General features: G+C 43.1%; 1 protein-coding gene across 2 annotated transcripts in view; it reads right to left on the minus strand.

Moving 5' to 3' along the window:
* Positions 1-16,672, minus strand: part of LOC148506659 (mitogen-activated protein kinase kinase kinase 3-like) — a 223,137-nt gene that overhangs the window by 9,309 nt on the left and 197,156 nt on the right. For both annotated transcript variants that reach the window (XM_088446422.1, XM_088446421.1), the window contains exons 8-13: positions 14,033-14,151; positions 12,686-12,759; positions 10,192-10,256; positions 6,473-6,565; positions 2,225-2,413; positions 88-236 (exon numbers count right to left, since the gene is read on the minus strand). In XM_088446422.1, the coding sequence (XP_088302548.1) occupies positions 88-236; positions 2,225-2,413; positions 6,473-6,565; positions 10,192-10,256; positions 12,686-12,759; positions 14,033-14,151 (689 nt within the window). The remainder of the gene's footprint in view (positions 1-87; positions 237-2,224; positions 2,414-6,472; positions 6,566-10,191; positions 10,257-12,685; positions 12,760-14,032; positions 14,152-16,672) is intronic.

Below are 16,672 nucleotides of genomic sequence, written 5' to 3' on the forward strand. Positions count from 1 at the left end.
TATGTGATGGGCCAAGAAGAGGGTGTAGCATAGTCCGGCCACAAAGCACGGCTGCAATGCGTGAGTATGGAAAGTGGGTTTCCTCACCTTGCTCGTTTCCTGGCTGTCTGGGTCAAACGGCACCTGCTTTACCGCCAGCTCTCTACCAGTGTCCACATCGTAACAAAGGTAAACTTCCCCGAACGCTCCCCTTCCAAGCAGCTTACCCAGCCTCCAGTTCTCCGGAGCCTGTGGGGCTATAGGAAAGAAGGATTGAAGTGCCGAAGATTACCATATATTGCCATTCTATGTAGAAAATTAATTGATTATGGTAAATTAATTATTCATTATTTTAGAGACTTATAAGGGGATCCGAGAATCATGAGAGAAATAATTCATCATATAGTGATAGAATATCATAGTTTCCAGAATGGAGGATGCCATAGAAAAGAATCATCCAAATGTAAGTAATCTATTTTTCAGTGTGCAATTCAGAAAGTACCACATATTTATCAGATAGTCACTGTCACATCAGTGTAGTGAATTTGTGTTCTACACACACACACACACACACACACACACACACACACACACACACACACACAGTTGTATTTGCAGTTCACAAGTTCCCAGTTACCCATAGTGGCATGTAGTCAGTATCCCAGTGGTCGGGATGCCAGCAGTCACAATACCGGTGCCGGAATCTCAACAGCAGTCGGAATCCTGGCTCCAGAATCCTGATCACTGGCATCCCGATGGTATGTATTAGGGCTAGGTTCAGGGTTAGGCACTTGGGGGAGGGTTAGGGTTATACTGCGTGGGGGGGAGGGTTACAGTTAGGCTGCAGGAGTGGTGGGTTAGGGTTAGACTGCGAGAAAGGTGGGCTAGGGTTAATACACTTACCTAATTGTGTCGGGATGCTGTCGGTATTCTGATCCCGTACCCAAACCTTCCCCCCCATAGTTACCTAATAGGTACACCAGATTTACTGTGCTTCATAAATTAGTTTATAACCTACTAAGGCTATGGGCATATTGGAATATTTTATTCTGGAGAACAGATAACATGGCTAATACAAATGTGTTACTGTATGGAGAGCTGCAGTTACAGTGTATACAAATAGGAAAAGAATAACAGCGCTGTGAAACACCCTACATCACATTTTCTCAATCTCGGTCCTCAGGACCCCAAACAGTGCATGTTTTCCAGGTCTCCTCACAGAATCACAAGTGAAATCATTAGCTCCACCTGTGGATCTTTTAAAATGTGTCAGTGAGTAATGAGTACACCTGTGCTCCTGCTTGGTGACCTGGAAAATGTGACCATTGTGAATGGAAAGTTTGAGAACCACTGTACTACATTATAATCTATTACAAGTAAAAATATCAGGATATGAAAATTCAATTAAAAATGAATTGCATTTTATTTATACAATAAAGCAATCAGTGCCCATAAATATAGGACAAATGGATATGTCACATATAAAAATACACAAGCAATAAAAAAGCAATAGAAAAATGATTTGTTAATAATAAACAGTTAATGAGCAAGTGTCTGTGATCATATGTCTCTACACATAATCAAACAGTTAGACATATGGCAACTATGTAACATCAAGTGTTGCAATAGATATTGAAACATTATTTCTGTATATATCCTTAAATCACCACCGTTTCCTGGATATAGCGGACATGTGGCACAGTACAATGCTGGTATGGTTCTTTGCCAGAGCTTCCAAGTTACCTAGTTTCATATGTCCTTATTGCACATTTCTTTTAAGTATATATAGAGTACGGTCCCACCAATGGGAATTCAATTAATTTTTTATTGAATTTTCATCTCTGAAATATTTTCACTTGTGATAGATTATAGTGCAGGATGTTTCCCAGCGATGTTATTCTTTTCCTATTTGTATACTCTTTATTGGCTGGCAACCATACTAACAGCAGCGTGAGACACAGCCTCAGTGTTTATTGTCTTTTATCCTTGACAGTGCCTGTGACTATATTCTTTTCCTTTTTTTGCAGTCACAGTGTACATAGCAAATTAACTAAAGCACCAAACAGAACAGAGGAAAATAGGACATTCTATACTGTTCCCTGTATAAGGCAACTTTGTGCACTGAACCTGCATCTAGCCATCTATGGTACGATGATATTTGTGTGAGAACATCTCTCATTTGCCCATCCATCAACAACAATATAAATATAACACTACTTCTGCCATCAGCAAGCCCAGGACTTACACGTACTGCAGTGGTCAGTCTGTGACGGGTGTAAGAACTGGAAGCTTTGTTCTGAGCTGGTCCACCTCGCCTTTCTGTACTCCTCAAATTGCATCGTGCTGTCCCCGTTAACGCTTCTTGTTCTGCTGCTGGGACCGAGCTGGAACAGGTTTTCGGGAGGAACGTAACTTCTTGGAAATGTCTGTCGACCTTTATTAAACAAGAGGAACACATGCTATAATATAAACCACATGGGACCTTTCTATGTAAATCTCATTAAATCCAGGTTTTCTTATTCAGCTAACTTGCTTAGCGGTAATTAAATACCAGCAATCCTGTTCTTATTCCCAAACAGCCAACTACCTTCTACAGCAAACTGCAGGGTGCAGTGGATTAGGAGAGAATTAACAATTTGCATTATACATGTACCCTAAATAACTAAATTAATGATAATCAATGAGTACTACCTTTTATACTACCTTTGATTGATGTGGTGTAGTAACTGACCAGCATTGGGATATCAGCAAGTGTAAGTGAAGAGGTAATCTGTGAGGGTTACTCTGCAGAACAGGGTATGTAAAATGCATTGAATCAATGAAGATGCTGTGCGTGGGGTAACCAATGACAGCCTACTCACTCCCCTCTCTCCTTTTAACTTTTTAATGGTTGTTCTCATCACAAATAATACAATTGTACAGCCATGGCCAAAAGTTTTGAGAATGACACAAGTATTGGTTTTGCACAAAGTCTGCTGCTTCAGTTTTTATGATGGCAATTTGCATATATTCCAGAATGTCATGAAGAGTAACCAGATGAATTGCAATTAATTGCAAAGCCCCTCTTTGCCATGACAATGAACTTAGGACCTGATTCAGACCCACTCGCTAGGCTGCGTTCGTACGCAGCCAGCTGATTTTTGCAATCTGCGCATGCGTACGCATCGTAGTGCGCGTGTGTGAACCAGACCGAGTGATCGGGAAGCGTTTGCTCGCTGCACACAGACAGTCCGGCTGATTGAGTGACAGGAGAAGACGCAGGCGTACCTGAGCGTCTTGACGCCGTTTCAGAGGCGTGCATAATTAAGAGGCAGCGTCATAGTACACGTCACTTGGCTGAAATTTACACTGAAGCGCTCGCAGTGCTTGCGGTAGGGTATGGTCAACCACAAGTGCTGCGTATGCATCCGATGGTACTCGATGTTACTGATGGTTGCATACACTTCCTGGAGATGACGTGTGCAAGTGGGCGTCTTAAGACAGGCTGGTGGGCGTCTGCATACACGATGCAATCGTACGCTAAGACATAGTGGCCGTGCTAATGCCTTGCCGTGCGATTGCCTGCCTTGCTGTGGGTTGGCCATATTTGCATACGCTGGCTGCATGCGAACGCATCTAGCGAGCGGGTCAGAAACGAGACCTTAATCCCAAAAACTACATTTCAGCCCTGCCGCAAAAGTACCAGCTGACATCATGTCAGTGATTCTCTCGTTAACACAGGTGAGAGTGTTGACGAGGACAAGGTTGGAGATCACTCTGTCATGCTGAATGAGTTAGAATAACAGACTGGAAGCTTTAAAAGGAGGGTGGAGCTTTAAATCATTGTTCTTCCTCTGTTAACCCTGGTTACCTGCAAGGAAATACGTGCAGTCATCATTGCTTTGCACAAAAAGGGCTTCACAGGCAAAGATATTGCTGCTAGTAAGATTGCACCTAAATCAACCATTTATCAGATCATCAAGAACTTCAAGGAGAGAGGTTCAATAGATGTGAAGAAGGCTTCAGGGCGCCCAAGAATGTCCAGCAAGCTCCAGGACTGTCTCCTAAAGTTGATTCAGCTGCGGGATTGGGGCACCACCAGTGCAGAGCTTGCTCAGGAATGGCAGCAGGGAGGTGTGAGTGCATCTTCACGCACAGTGAGGTGAAGACTTTTGAAGGATGGCCTGGTGTCAAGAAGGGCAGCAAAGAAGCCACTTCTCTCCAGGAAAATCATCAGGGACAGACTGATATTTTGCAAAAGGTACAGGGATTGGACTGCTGAGGACTGGGGTAAAGTTATTTTCTCTGATGAATCCCCTTTCAGATTGTTTGGGGCATCTGGAAAAACACTTGTCCGGAGAAGGAAAGGTGAGTGCTACCATCAGTCCTGTGTCATGCCAACAGTAAAGCATCCTGAGACCATTCATGTGTGGGCTTGCTTCTCAGCCAAGGGAGTGGGCTCACTCACAATGTTGCCTAAGAACACAGCCATGAATAAAGAATGGTACCAAAACATCCTCCAAGAGCAACTTCTCCCAACCATCCAAGAACAGTTTGGTGACGAACAATGCCCTTTCCAGCATGATGGAGCACCTTGCCATAAGGCAAAAGTGATAACTAAGTGGCTCGGGGAACAAAACATCAAAATTTTGGGTCCATGGCCAGGAAACTCCCCAGACCTTAATCCCATTGAGAATTTGTGGTTAATCCTCAAGAGACAGGTGGACAAACAAAAACCCACAAATTGTGACAAACTCCAAGCATTGATTAGGCAAGAATGGGCGGCCATCAGTCAGTATGTGGCCCAGAAGTTGATTGACAGCATGCCAGGGCGAATTGCAGAGGTCTTGAAAAAGAAGGGTCAACACTGCAAATATTGACACTTTGCATAAACTTAATGTGATTGTCAATAAAAGCCTTTGTCACTTATGAAATGCTTGTAATTTTACTTCAGTATACCATAGTAACATCAGACAAAAAGGTCTAAAAACACTAAAGCAGCAAACTTTGTGGAAACCAATACTTGTGTCATTCTCAAAACTTTTGGCCATGGCTGTAAATTATAAAAACCATAAAAACCCATTTTTACACTATTCTGAGCAGTTTTAAGGCTGTAAATTCCAGATCACTCAGCATAGATGGAACAGTACACGAAACCAAACATATACATTCTCCCAAAATGAAGGGACATATCCATATTTAAATGTTTCATTACCAAAAGATGTTTGAAATATATAATTCATTTTGCAAAATCGACTTATCTGCAAGCTGCTGCCCTCTGTTATAAATTTCCAGCTCAGACAAGCACCACGCTATGACCCTTGCTGAAAGGAAGTTTGAGATGGAAAAAAAATCCTCGTCTTCGATGAAAACCTTACTTAGTTATGCTTATACGTTGGTGTATGCTATGAATAGCTCTCTTGTATGAAGGAATGAGCATATTAGAGCACCTTTACTCACAGCAACCAAAGGAAATATATCCATGTCGACTAACATCATTTTTTAGAAAAAGACTTTACAGTCAGACAGCCGATAATAGACGTAGGACGGTATTCAATTATTTTTTGCATCCGCCATAAAGTTTCGCCTGCCCGACTTTCCGCCTACATCGCGTGTTTTGGATGCGGAAACTTTTTGTGCACGCCCCCGCTATACGCCCTATTCAATTCCAAACCACGCGAAAACGGCAAGCCGCAAAGTCGAAACAGGCGGAAAGTGCTGTCAGAAATGGGGAAGTCAGCCTGAACCCCCCAAAAATATGCACTAACATTGGGGATCAATTAAGATATGCCCGAATAGCCCTAATAAAGCTATTTGGGGTACTTATCTTGTTTCAATAGCTTCTTATTAGCGTCTTTGCACAAGTGCTGAAGAATGGCATTATGCAGTATTTTTTGGAGAAAATAAGTAGTCCTGATAAATTTGGGGAACTTGAAAATGGGTGCAAGCATATTTTAAAGTCTCTAAAGTGAAGTAAAAAAAAAAACGTGAAAAACGCACTTGTTGCATGCACCTGCAATCATAAAAACACCTGAACCATCCATGCAGGCCCCCAAAAAGTCTATTTAGCTAGTTTTTATGCTTGTCCCCCCACTTTTTACTTTTTCGCCCCCAAAATGAAAGTACTTTTTTTGGGTGTTAACTTTTTTCGGGATTTTTTGACACAGTTATCCTTTGGGGGGCTGTCCCAAGGGTTCTGAGTGGTTTCCTCACCTTTGCACCCCAAAATAAAAATGTTGCACTTCTTTTCTCCTGCTATCCAGAGGCGAATCTTTTCATGTATTACATTGCATTGACTTACCGCCTACACGAAAAGCGGGTAGAATTGAATACAGAGATAAGTTTCCGCCACGCGAAAAGCCGAGATCGGCGATACTTTTCCGCGGATCTCGGCTTTTCGCTTCTAATTGAATACGGCCCTTATAGAGAATAGTCACGTTGCCGCGAGTATAATGTCCCCTGGCCTGAATATGTTATAATGTTCAGCCACCACAATACCTGACAACCTACTCACCATCACTGTACTCCTTCCGGCTGTGGGAAAGATGATATTGTCTGGGAAATGTTCCTCCTTTACCAAACCTCTCGTACATAGGAATTTCAAAAGCTGAAGGGAACACAGCAATTGTATTAAAAAGATCTTGTCCATGGACTGAATCTGTGCAGTGAGTTTGATTTGGGAAAAGACACAGAGCTACGGTACAGAGGGTAAATCAGTGAGGGCTGCATGACCACTTCTGCATCTTAAGAAACTTACAGTTATTTTCTATATGTGGTTAAAGCATAAAATGAAGCTTATTTATGTGGGTGCAGAAAAGTAAATGTGACTCTAGACTTTTATTTAATTACTGAGTGCAGTCCCAGGCTAAAGGTGCCCATACAACTGCGACGGATCGTCGTGATGCAGGGATGCGATTGGAAATTTCCGATCGGCCATCGGAAACTTCCGATCGCCCGCCATCGATGTTCTGCGATCCGTCGCCGGATCGCAGACATTTTCCATGTTAAATGTCGGCGATTTGACAATCAAAAAATGATCGCGATCGTCAAATCGAGAAAATCCAACATGCTGGATTTCTGCGATCCCGCGATGCCGGGTTGCAGCATCGTGGGATTGCGGCAATCCATCACAGATGGATGGGGCCCATTATTTATAATTGGGTGCAAGGTGTGCTGTGCACAGAGATCCCTGGATCCAGCCCTGCAACCAGAGCATACTTACTGTACCTAGTGCGGGTAAGTGGGTTCCTCCCTCCTACACAATGCCCAGTGACATCTTTGGAAATATGGTGCCACCAAGTGAAAGACTCTGGCACTGTGCCATGCGTCATTTTGCTGAATTTCATTGGGAAGATGGCGCTGTGTAGGAGGGGAAACCAACTTATCAGCACCAGACACCAGATAGGATGTGGAGGGACTGGGGGGAAGGGGCGCTGCTTAGAGGAGGGGGCCCGCTGCACACAGGCCCCCACAGGCGTTAATACACCCATGAGTACATGAGCACAGTCACCTTAGGTTAAGAGCTCGAGACTGGTCCATATGCCCTTGAGCAGTGAAGGCCAATCTGATACACTTCAGGAGCTGTACTGTATGGCCCTCTAAACTTCAAAAGTGCCACCTATTATACTGAATCTCAATAATACATTTAAACATTACATTTAATAAAATAAAAGAGACACATATCTGTAATAACAACAATAGGCAACTTATACAAGTGTTACAAGCTGTAACAAACAGATCTGACAATAAAGCAGGAAGGAATTGAGGGCTTGGAGGGCTGCGTGTGGCCCAAGGAGGACTGGGCCTCTCCTATAAGAATATCATCTAACTACCAAGTAGCATTGTATAGATTTTGTAGTGCAGTATATAAGCGAGGAAATACCATAAAATAAGAGCAACATACACTCAGTGACCACTGTATTAGGCAGACCTTCCTGGTTAGGACCCCATTTCCCCCCCAGAATAGACTGAATTAGTTGTGGCATAGATTCTACAAGGTCCTGCTCTATTGAACTGAGATGTGGTCGGAATGTATTGTCATGTTTGTGCTATCAGAGATGAGGTGTAGTTTCTGCCATGGTGTATTATCCTGCTGGAAGTAGCCATTTGAAGATGGGTGGGCTGTGGCCAGGAAGGGATGCACATTGCCAGCAATAATGCTCAGGTAGGCATGTGGAAATTAAAGGGATGCAGTTGATAGACCGGCTATATCCCAACACGAGAAGCCCGACGGGGGACTTCAGAGAGGTGTCAAAATACTGACACCAATCTGAATCCCGACAACCCAAACAAGGTAAGTCCGGGGGGCGGGGGGGGGTTATTTTTAGGGAATGTAGAGGGGGTAGAGCTAGGTTTTGGGGGGGAAGGTTAGGGTTAGGCACCCCTCCCCCCCCGGGAGGATTAGGTTTAGGGTGCGGGAAGGGGGGGTTAGGTTTAGGCACCCCGGGGGGGACTTTGGGTTAGGCACCCCTAAGGGAGGGGTAGGGTACTTACCAGCCCGTGTCGGGATCTACTGCATTTTGGGCTTCTCGTGTCGGGATTTGAACCGGCGGCTAAACAGTCGCCAGTATTACATACTGATTCCGAAATGAAACAATGCTCAATTGGTATTAAGGAACCTAATGTGTGTGAAGAAAACATTCCATACAGCAATACTCTGTACCACCAGCCTGAACTGCTGGCACAGGACAGGACAGGATGGATTCATGTTGTTTACACCAAATGCTGACCCTACCATCTGCATGTTGCAGCAAGATTCATCAGACAAGGCAACATTTTCCAATCTTAATCTGTCCAGTGTTGGTGAACTTGTCCCCATTGTAGCCTCAGTCTCCTGGTTTTAGCTGACAGAAGTGATCTCACATTAACAAGTTGTTTTCAGCCACAGAACTGCAGCTCGTTGAATGTTTTTGTTTTGCCCATTCTCTATAAACTCTAGAGACTGCTGTGTGTGAAAATCGCAGGAGATCAGCAATTTCTGAGACACTCAAACTATGCTGTCTGGCATTAACAATCATTCCAGGGTCAAAGTCGGTTAGATCGCATTTCTTCCCCATTTTATGGTGTTTTTATGCATTGAGTTGATGCCACTTGATTGGCTGTTTAGATATTTTCATTAACGAGCAGGTGTACCTAATCAGGTGGACATTGAGTGTATATATGCAAAATACCACTACCTATCACTAAGGGGACAATTCCATTAGACTTACGGTAGCTCCAGACTGGCTGATTTTTGTTCACAGCCCCTTAGGACTGCATACAAAAATATGCGAGTTCGAGGGAGGTCAGTTACTCTCCCCCAATCACAGATAATTAAATTGACCCCACTCACTTTTCTGTAAACGAACTAATTAGGATATTGCTTCTAAATAAACATGCAGCAAAATAAGTGTTGATTTCCACAGATAACGTCACACTTTCCATTGGTACTAAGGGCCTGATTCAGAGCCGGTCGCTATTTGCGGTCGTTCTGAAAAAAGGGGTGGCTATTCAAATGAACCGTTCGCTCTTTGCGGTCTGTTCACGCCTCTATGTCTGAACGAGCGAACAAAACTTGCGGTCGTTTTTTGGAAACTACGCCCCCTGGCCGCTCGCATCATACGTCATGTCCGCTATTTATTTGATTAATCGAGTACATCGAAAGGCATCTGAACTGCTCGCAGTGCTTGTGGTTGGTTTTTCCTACCGCAATCTTGCGAGCAGTTCTGACTATAAAATAACCAAGTGACGTGGGCAATGACGCTGCTGTTTTAATTATGCACACCCTTAAAACGCCCGTTTTGACCTTTAAGCACGCCTGCGTTCTGATTTCCACTCCCTGTTTTCAAGCACCTTCCCCTGTTACCACCCACATACGCCTCATTCTGTCACTCAAAATAGCAGGCATTCGCTATATTGCGAACAAACGATTTCTGACCGCAATGACTGGTTCGCGCATGCGTATTAGAATCCGTACGCATGCGCAGATGTGCGAACATCGCTCGGAGCGAACGAGCAGCCGCTAACGAGCGGCTCTGAATCAGGCCCTAAGCGTACAATACACTGCTTAGTTCTGACCACTTCATACTGAATCTTTAAACCCGTAAACCTCGGTTCTTGACTTCCCCTCCCCTGTTCTCTAGCTGCAGATTCATGACATCACATCTATCTGACATTTCTGCTTCATTTCTTGCCAACATGAAAGACAGAGGGGGCCAGAGCTTGTAGTTTGCTAAGTTAAGTGAATGTCTTTACCTAAATAATCAAAGCTGTCTTTGAGCAGACCATTTCTTCTTGGAACCGGCGTAGAATAAGCTGGGCTGAAAGCCAAAACAAGAACCATTGTGTTACACAGGGATTCCCCAGAAATAAAATAACCACAGTACTGTTAAAAGAAAAACATTCAGTGAACTTGTGTTGCCTGGGCCTCAGAGATCTGACAGAGAGCTGGACTTCCAGATACTCTGAGATACGAGGATAGACCAGCATAAGACCTTTACATACATAACATCTACAGACCTAGCTATATGTAACTAGTACAGTGTAGAAAAGACACAAATTTCATGTAACAAAAAAACAACCTATTGTGAAAACTAAAAGCCCACTTCTTAGATGTTCTCCAAGTGGACACATCCCCTACTCACAGACGGCCTGACTCCGAGGAGGACGCAAATGGAAATGCGCCAGATCTCAGCCAACTGCGCATGCGCCAAAGTAAGAAACTGGAGACTGCGCATGTACTGGATCAGGTATATGCACAAGGATGGAGATGGCTAATGCTCATAGATTGATCTGTCCGTCAATGGACCACACTTTGCGAAATTGGGGGGTGGGGCGACCACGCAATCGCACTGATCTGTTCTGCCTTGTGGGAGTGTCATGGGAGTTTATGCTTCTTTGCTCATTCGTAGCGTGCGGACTGAGGTAGGGCGGCTGCTTCCGCTGGATCTGTGGCACACAGCATGGGGCTGGTGTAAGACCAGATACTAAGGATGGAGATGGCAGCGATCGTGAGAGCAGTGGGCGGGAGAGGCCTCCACATTAGCATAAGGAGGTAGCCTGACGCAGCCATACGGAAACGCAGCCAATGACGTCGTGTGAGACTCTGAGTCAGGACCAGTGGGAGCAGCCATTTTGGACACTTTTGGGCCTGATTCTGAGTCGGATTCTTTGCATCACTGGGCTGGTACAGGCACCATATAGCTTCAGCAGAACTTGGAGCACTCAAACTTCCGGATAGAAAATAATGTACAGTACTTGCTTGCAATTTAAACAATGACTTTTTAAAATAAATTATAATATTAATGGATTAAAGTTGAAAAATAGATGGTAAGAAATGCATCTTAAATGCGTAAAAATATGATTTATATAGCATTTAAAGGAGACTTGCTACATGTCTGTAAGGGACTCATTGTAGGCTTGCCTTTATTTCTATGTGTGTTATCCTTCAGTTCTGATTGTCAGTAAACTAGGAGCAGTCACCTCTGTTATCTGAGGAATGTTTACCCAGGAGACAGCCATCTATGGGCCAAGGTTCCCTGTTTCCTATGGCCACACTACACTTCCTTCACTATGGAACATAATCTGCAGCAGATCACATGACCTTGCCCACTTATGTCACGTGCTAGTCTGTGGATTCATAGTACTGTACTGCCATATAGTAATCTACCACGTCTCTTCAATACTATTCTTACATACACCTGATTTAATATAAAAGCGAAGCAAGAGGAATCCATTTAGATCAACTTCATGCATAATTTGTGTACTTGGATACTTGGCTAAACATGTAATGTATTATTACAATAGGACTTACTAGGACTCTTTAATTAAAATTGCATTTACTGTAGGTGCAAATTTTTACTGAACCATAATAAAATAGCAATAATTGCTTATTTGGTTACTACGGTTTAAAGCACCTAAATACAATATCTGGAAATGAGCTATACTGTTCTGTAGACACAGAAAAAAAGGTTTTTTATAAAGATGATGTTTAAATGGCCAAACAAAAGTCCTAGGGGTAAATTTTCTAAAGTGAGAGTTTTTAGAAGTGAAGATGTTGCCCATAGCAACCAATCAGATTCTAGCTATTATCTTCTAAAATGTGCTAGTTAAATGTTAAGTAGAATCTGATTGGTTGCTATAGGCAACATGTCCACCTCTAAAATCTCTCACCTTAGTACATTTACCCCCTACTCTATATATTTTAATCACATAAAATGCAAACCAGAAATTAATCTATACAATTAAAACGCTGTGTCTGTCTCTTTGTTCCAAGTTGGCGCAAAAACTACTGAACCGATTTTCCGGAAAATTGCATCATTATGTAGTGGAGGCTCCTGGAAATAACCTGCACTTTGTGTCATCTCGCTCTGTCAAGCTAAAGCTGAGCAATAACAAAATGTATTGACATCATAGAAGCAAGAGATAGATGTGGCACCATGCGCGCGTCCGGTAAGGGGTGGGGGGAGAGGGGTTTTGGGCCTGCAGTCACTTGGATAGGAAAGTCTACATACACACAGGGCATACAGTGACATTATTACTAACCGGTAAGTATTCCTATTTGGGATCCTCTAGATCAGTTGTCAGAGCATCGTTATTCCAGATCGTTAGCAGGATGTTTGTTAATGGATAACATCCTCAATTTTACATCTACATCATGATTTATGCCGATATCATTTCCATTTCAAGTGTTACTGAAAGATTTTCATTGTCATTTAATATTGTTTAAAAGTGCCTACGGCCTCCATACCTATCCAATGACTGATCCAGTGACTGACAGCTGCTGGACAGGGAACCACTCGGGCTAATAAACGAGTCCAGCACCTGCGGAGGCAGAGAATAGCACACAATGGTGATAATGTGAGTCCTAGCAACACAGAATATCAATGAACTGCTATACACTAAGTCTACTATTACATGATAGATGATCTAATATATGGTATCATACCAACTACTATTACATGATCTAATATATGGTATCATACCAACTACTATTACATGATCTAATATATGGTATCATACCAACTACTATTACATGATCTAATATATGGTATCATACCAACTACTATTACATGATCTAATATATGGTATCATACCAACTACTATTACATGATCTAATATATGGTATCATACCAACTACTATTACATGATACTAGATGATCTAATATATGATATCATACCAACTACTGTTACATGATAGATGATCTAATATATTGTATGATATTTATTAGCAAAACCTAAAAATAGTCCAATTGCCCAAAGACAGAAACATATACCTCCTGGCTTCATACCGGTAGTATGACTGCTGCCTGTATCAACACAAGTTATATTATTTATCTTGTGTGAGATAGAATACAATTTCCCTGTATTTATTGTTATATATAGGAATACATTGTCCCTTTCTTAATTCGGTATAACCATATTTAGTTGTAGTAGGCAGTACTGCAATTTATGGAGTCTATGTACTAAGCCTTGGATAAAGATAAAAAAGTAGACAGTGATAAAGTACCAACCAATCAGCTCCTAACTGTCACTATACAGGATGTGTTTGAAAAATTAGTTAAGCTGGGTACACACGGAACAATGTGTACCCAGCAATGTGATCCATGATCCGACAGCCGACATATCGGTCAGTCCCCACATACGGAGGGATCGGGTCCCCAAACGCCCGATATGCCGCCGCCGCCCCCCCCCCCCCCTTAGACCTGCATGGGAGCGTTAAACGCCTCTCCAAATCTCTTGGGCACACAGAAAGATCTGGAGGAGCAACAGACGACCCCATGAGAGCGCGCAGTGGACAATATCATGCCAACACACGGAACGATATAACTGCAATAACGTTCCAATCCGTCAGATTGGCCGCTATATTGCTCCGTGAGTGGGGGCCTTTAGGAGCTTATTGGTTGGTACTCCATCCACTTTATCTCTCTCCAAGGCTTAGAATATAGATCCCTATATTTGTGACACTAGTAATATTTCTCAGGTCAGTGCAAATTTTCAGAATAAGAAAAACTACTTCAATGTTATGTGTGAAATCAAACTCATGATGCTGTGAACAAGCAGTAACGTAGATCATCCCGGCAGAAGTGTGATTTACCTCAGGAATGAACTCCCCCTCACTGTTGATGCTGGTAATAGATTTCTGGCGGGCAATTTGCTGCTGTTCGTCTGGAACGCTGCCTGGAGGGGGAGAGCTCCGTCCAGTGTGTAAAGATCCTGTCCGGGCAGAAGATGACAGGATGTTCATTTGCAATACAGGAATATCATGAATTAGGGGGTGGAATAGGGATGGAAAAGTAGGAACCTATTACATATAATTCCTGAGATGCATGTACAAAAAAGAGCTAAATTTACATGCAGATTTTTCGAGACTATAAGCAGGATTTTCCCAGTCTGTCCCAGTCTTTTCTCCTCAGAGAAAGTGAAATCGTAATGAATAGTTCCTGAAAGCCGACATTGTGCAGGTGGAATTCATCAACTGAGAAATGATAATCAGATTACATCATAGAATGGGGTTTTGAGGCCCAACAGACAAAACAACCCTATAAAGGTCATCTGTCCGATAATATGACACTGTCTACCAGGTGGCTTGTTTAAAGTTTCCTGAATACAACACCTAGAACTCCATTTACAAACGAGTTCTACTTGCAGTGATAATTTTCATTATGGTTCACTGCGTTATTTTTTATTTTTTAATGTGTATTTATTAAACACATCCTAGGTGCGAGCGCTAATGAAGATTGCACCTGTTAGTGCTATTTTTCCTATGCAGATGGCGCTGACAATTTTTTTTCTCCAACTTCTATTCTTTGCACATGCGCAGTGAGGGTTACGTCCAGCGCATGCGCAGTGGTGGGGCAGGGTGTGGGCTTCCCATCGGCTAAGTGCATGGATGCACTGTACGACTATGACCCCTGCTTGGCAGCGGCAGCAACCTTCCTTCCAAGCCCACCACACGGTGTTGTTTACTGGGCTAGAGAGACAGGCTGCTGCCACTGTCTCGCAGGGATGGAGACAGCCGAGTGCTGCTGCAGGAGGGTGGAAGGGGGGCCACCGACTACCGATGGAGGGAGGGTGCCGGAGTGATGTGCACACTACGGGGGAAAGAGAGAGAGAGAAGGGTCAGGTGCCGGGTGTTGTACACCCCACACGGCAGGGAGAGAGAGAGAGGGCTCAGGTGTCGGGTGCTGTACACTCCAGGGGGGAGGGAGGAGAGAGGGGGTGGGTGCCGGGTGCTGTACACTGATTGGATGGGACGGACCACAGCGCTTGTGAGCGCTGTTTATCAGAAGCCAGCACCTGGCGAGGAAAACGAATGGTAAGTTATCATTACCGTTAGTTAGTAAATAAAGGTTGCCATTTCGTTAGTAAATAAAAGTTGCCATTTGTTTTCATGATAATACACTAACAAATAGCGCTATTATGCCCAAACCCTAAACGTGCATTACTAAATAGGATAAAATGTTGTTTTTCAAGTGCAACGAGTTTTAACAGCTGAAACTCGTTTGTAAATGGAGCCTCTAGAGAGAATTGAAAACTTGGTGGACGTGAGCATCGTAAATCTCAGAAGAGGGATATCATCGTCCAAAATGTTTCAGCCATTGTGTACAATTGAATGGAATTAGACTTTGCAATATAAAGTTCATTAGGACAAACAGCGTCTGAGCCTTTCTTCTATGTGTTGTCAGTTTGTGATGATTTTCCTTTTAACTACATTAATAATAAGTAACTAGTTCTTATGTCATCTTTGTTATTGCCATCTAAGAAAGACTTTGACCTTGGATAAACAGTGCACCATAGTCAATGTGACATGTGCAGGCTGTAAGAATACAGTGGACAATGTGAGAAAACACAATTCCCTACATTCTCTAAATATACTTTGCAGGGCTTTGTATGACGTCCTCTTTTCTGTTCTCACATTCCACACTGACTTTCTTCATTCAGTTACTTTGATATCTGGATAATGTGTGTCTGCTGAAAAGAACTCCCTGAAATTTGCAGATGTTGGCAGGGGCCCCAGTCTTATCTTCTACCCCTCATCCCCTCCTTCTATTACCTTTCCATCTCTCTGGCAGTTTAGTCTGCGCCCACTCCAGGCCGCCAATATAATCATTTCCTATTTCCAAGCATTGCTTACTTCATCACTTGCTTACTTGCTTAGCCGCAGTTAAGTTATTAAGAACAAAACCTGTGTAGGTGTTTTATAAAAAGAACCTGTTACTAATAACAGCACTACTTTATTAAGTATATATTGTACTCGATATTATTTACAGATATTCCAATTTGTTTCAGCCTGTTCTACTGTTTTCTGTTGTTATATCCTGAAGCCATTGGTTGCTGTATCCAAGTGAGATGGATGAGGCAAACACCTTCAATAATACAGATCATTTCAATCTTGCACACCAAGGCAGCTAAACCAAAGATACAGATAGTTGACGGGATGTACTAAACAGAAAAATGCGGTAAAACTCTAGAAAATGCCATTTTCGGGGGGTTTACTACATTTTCCATATGTACTAGGTGCTTCGTCCTGGTGGGTAACGTCATCTTCAGATGGCGTTACCCAATAGAAGTCTATGGGCTTCTTTTCGAGACGCCCACTGAGAGGGATCCAATCAGACCGCTCCTATTTCCCCCCTCGGCGAGCGCGTCCTTCTGAGCATGCGACTTCTGGGTGCTAAACCTGGAAGTTCCTCTATCCTGGGGTATCGGGAGAGTTGTCCTTTGCGACTTAAAT

This window comes from Taudactylus pleione, unplaced genomic scaffold (assembly GCF_031769625.1).
Source record: "Taudactylus pleione unplaced genomic scaffold, aTauple2 ptg000398l, whole genome shotgun sequence".
Classification (NCBI taxonomy): domain Eukaryota; kingdom Metazoa; phylum Chordata; class Amphibia; order Anura; family Myobatrachidae; genus Taudactylus; species Taudactylus pleione.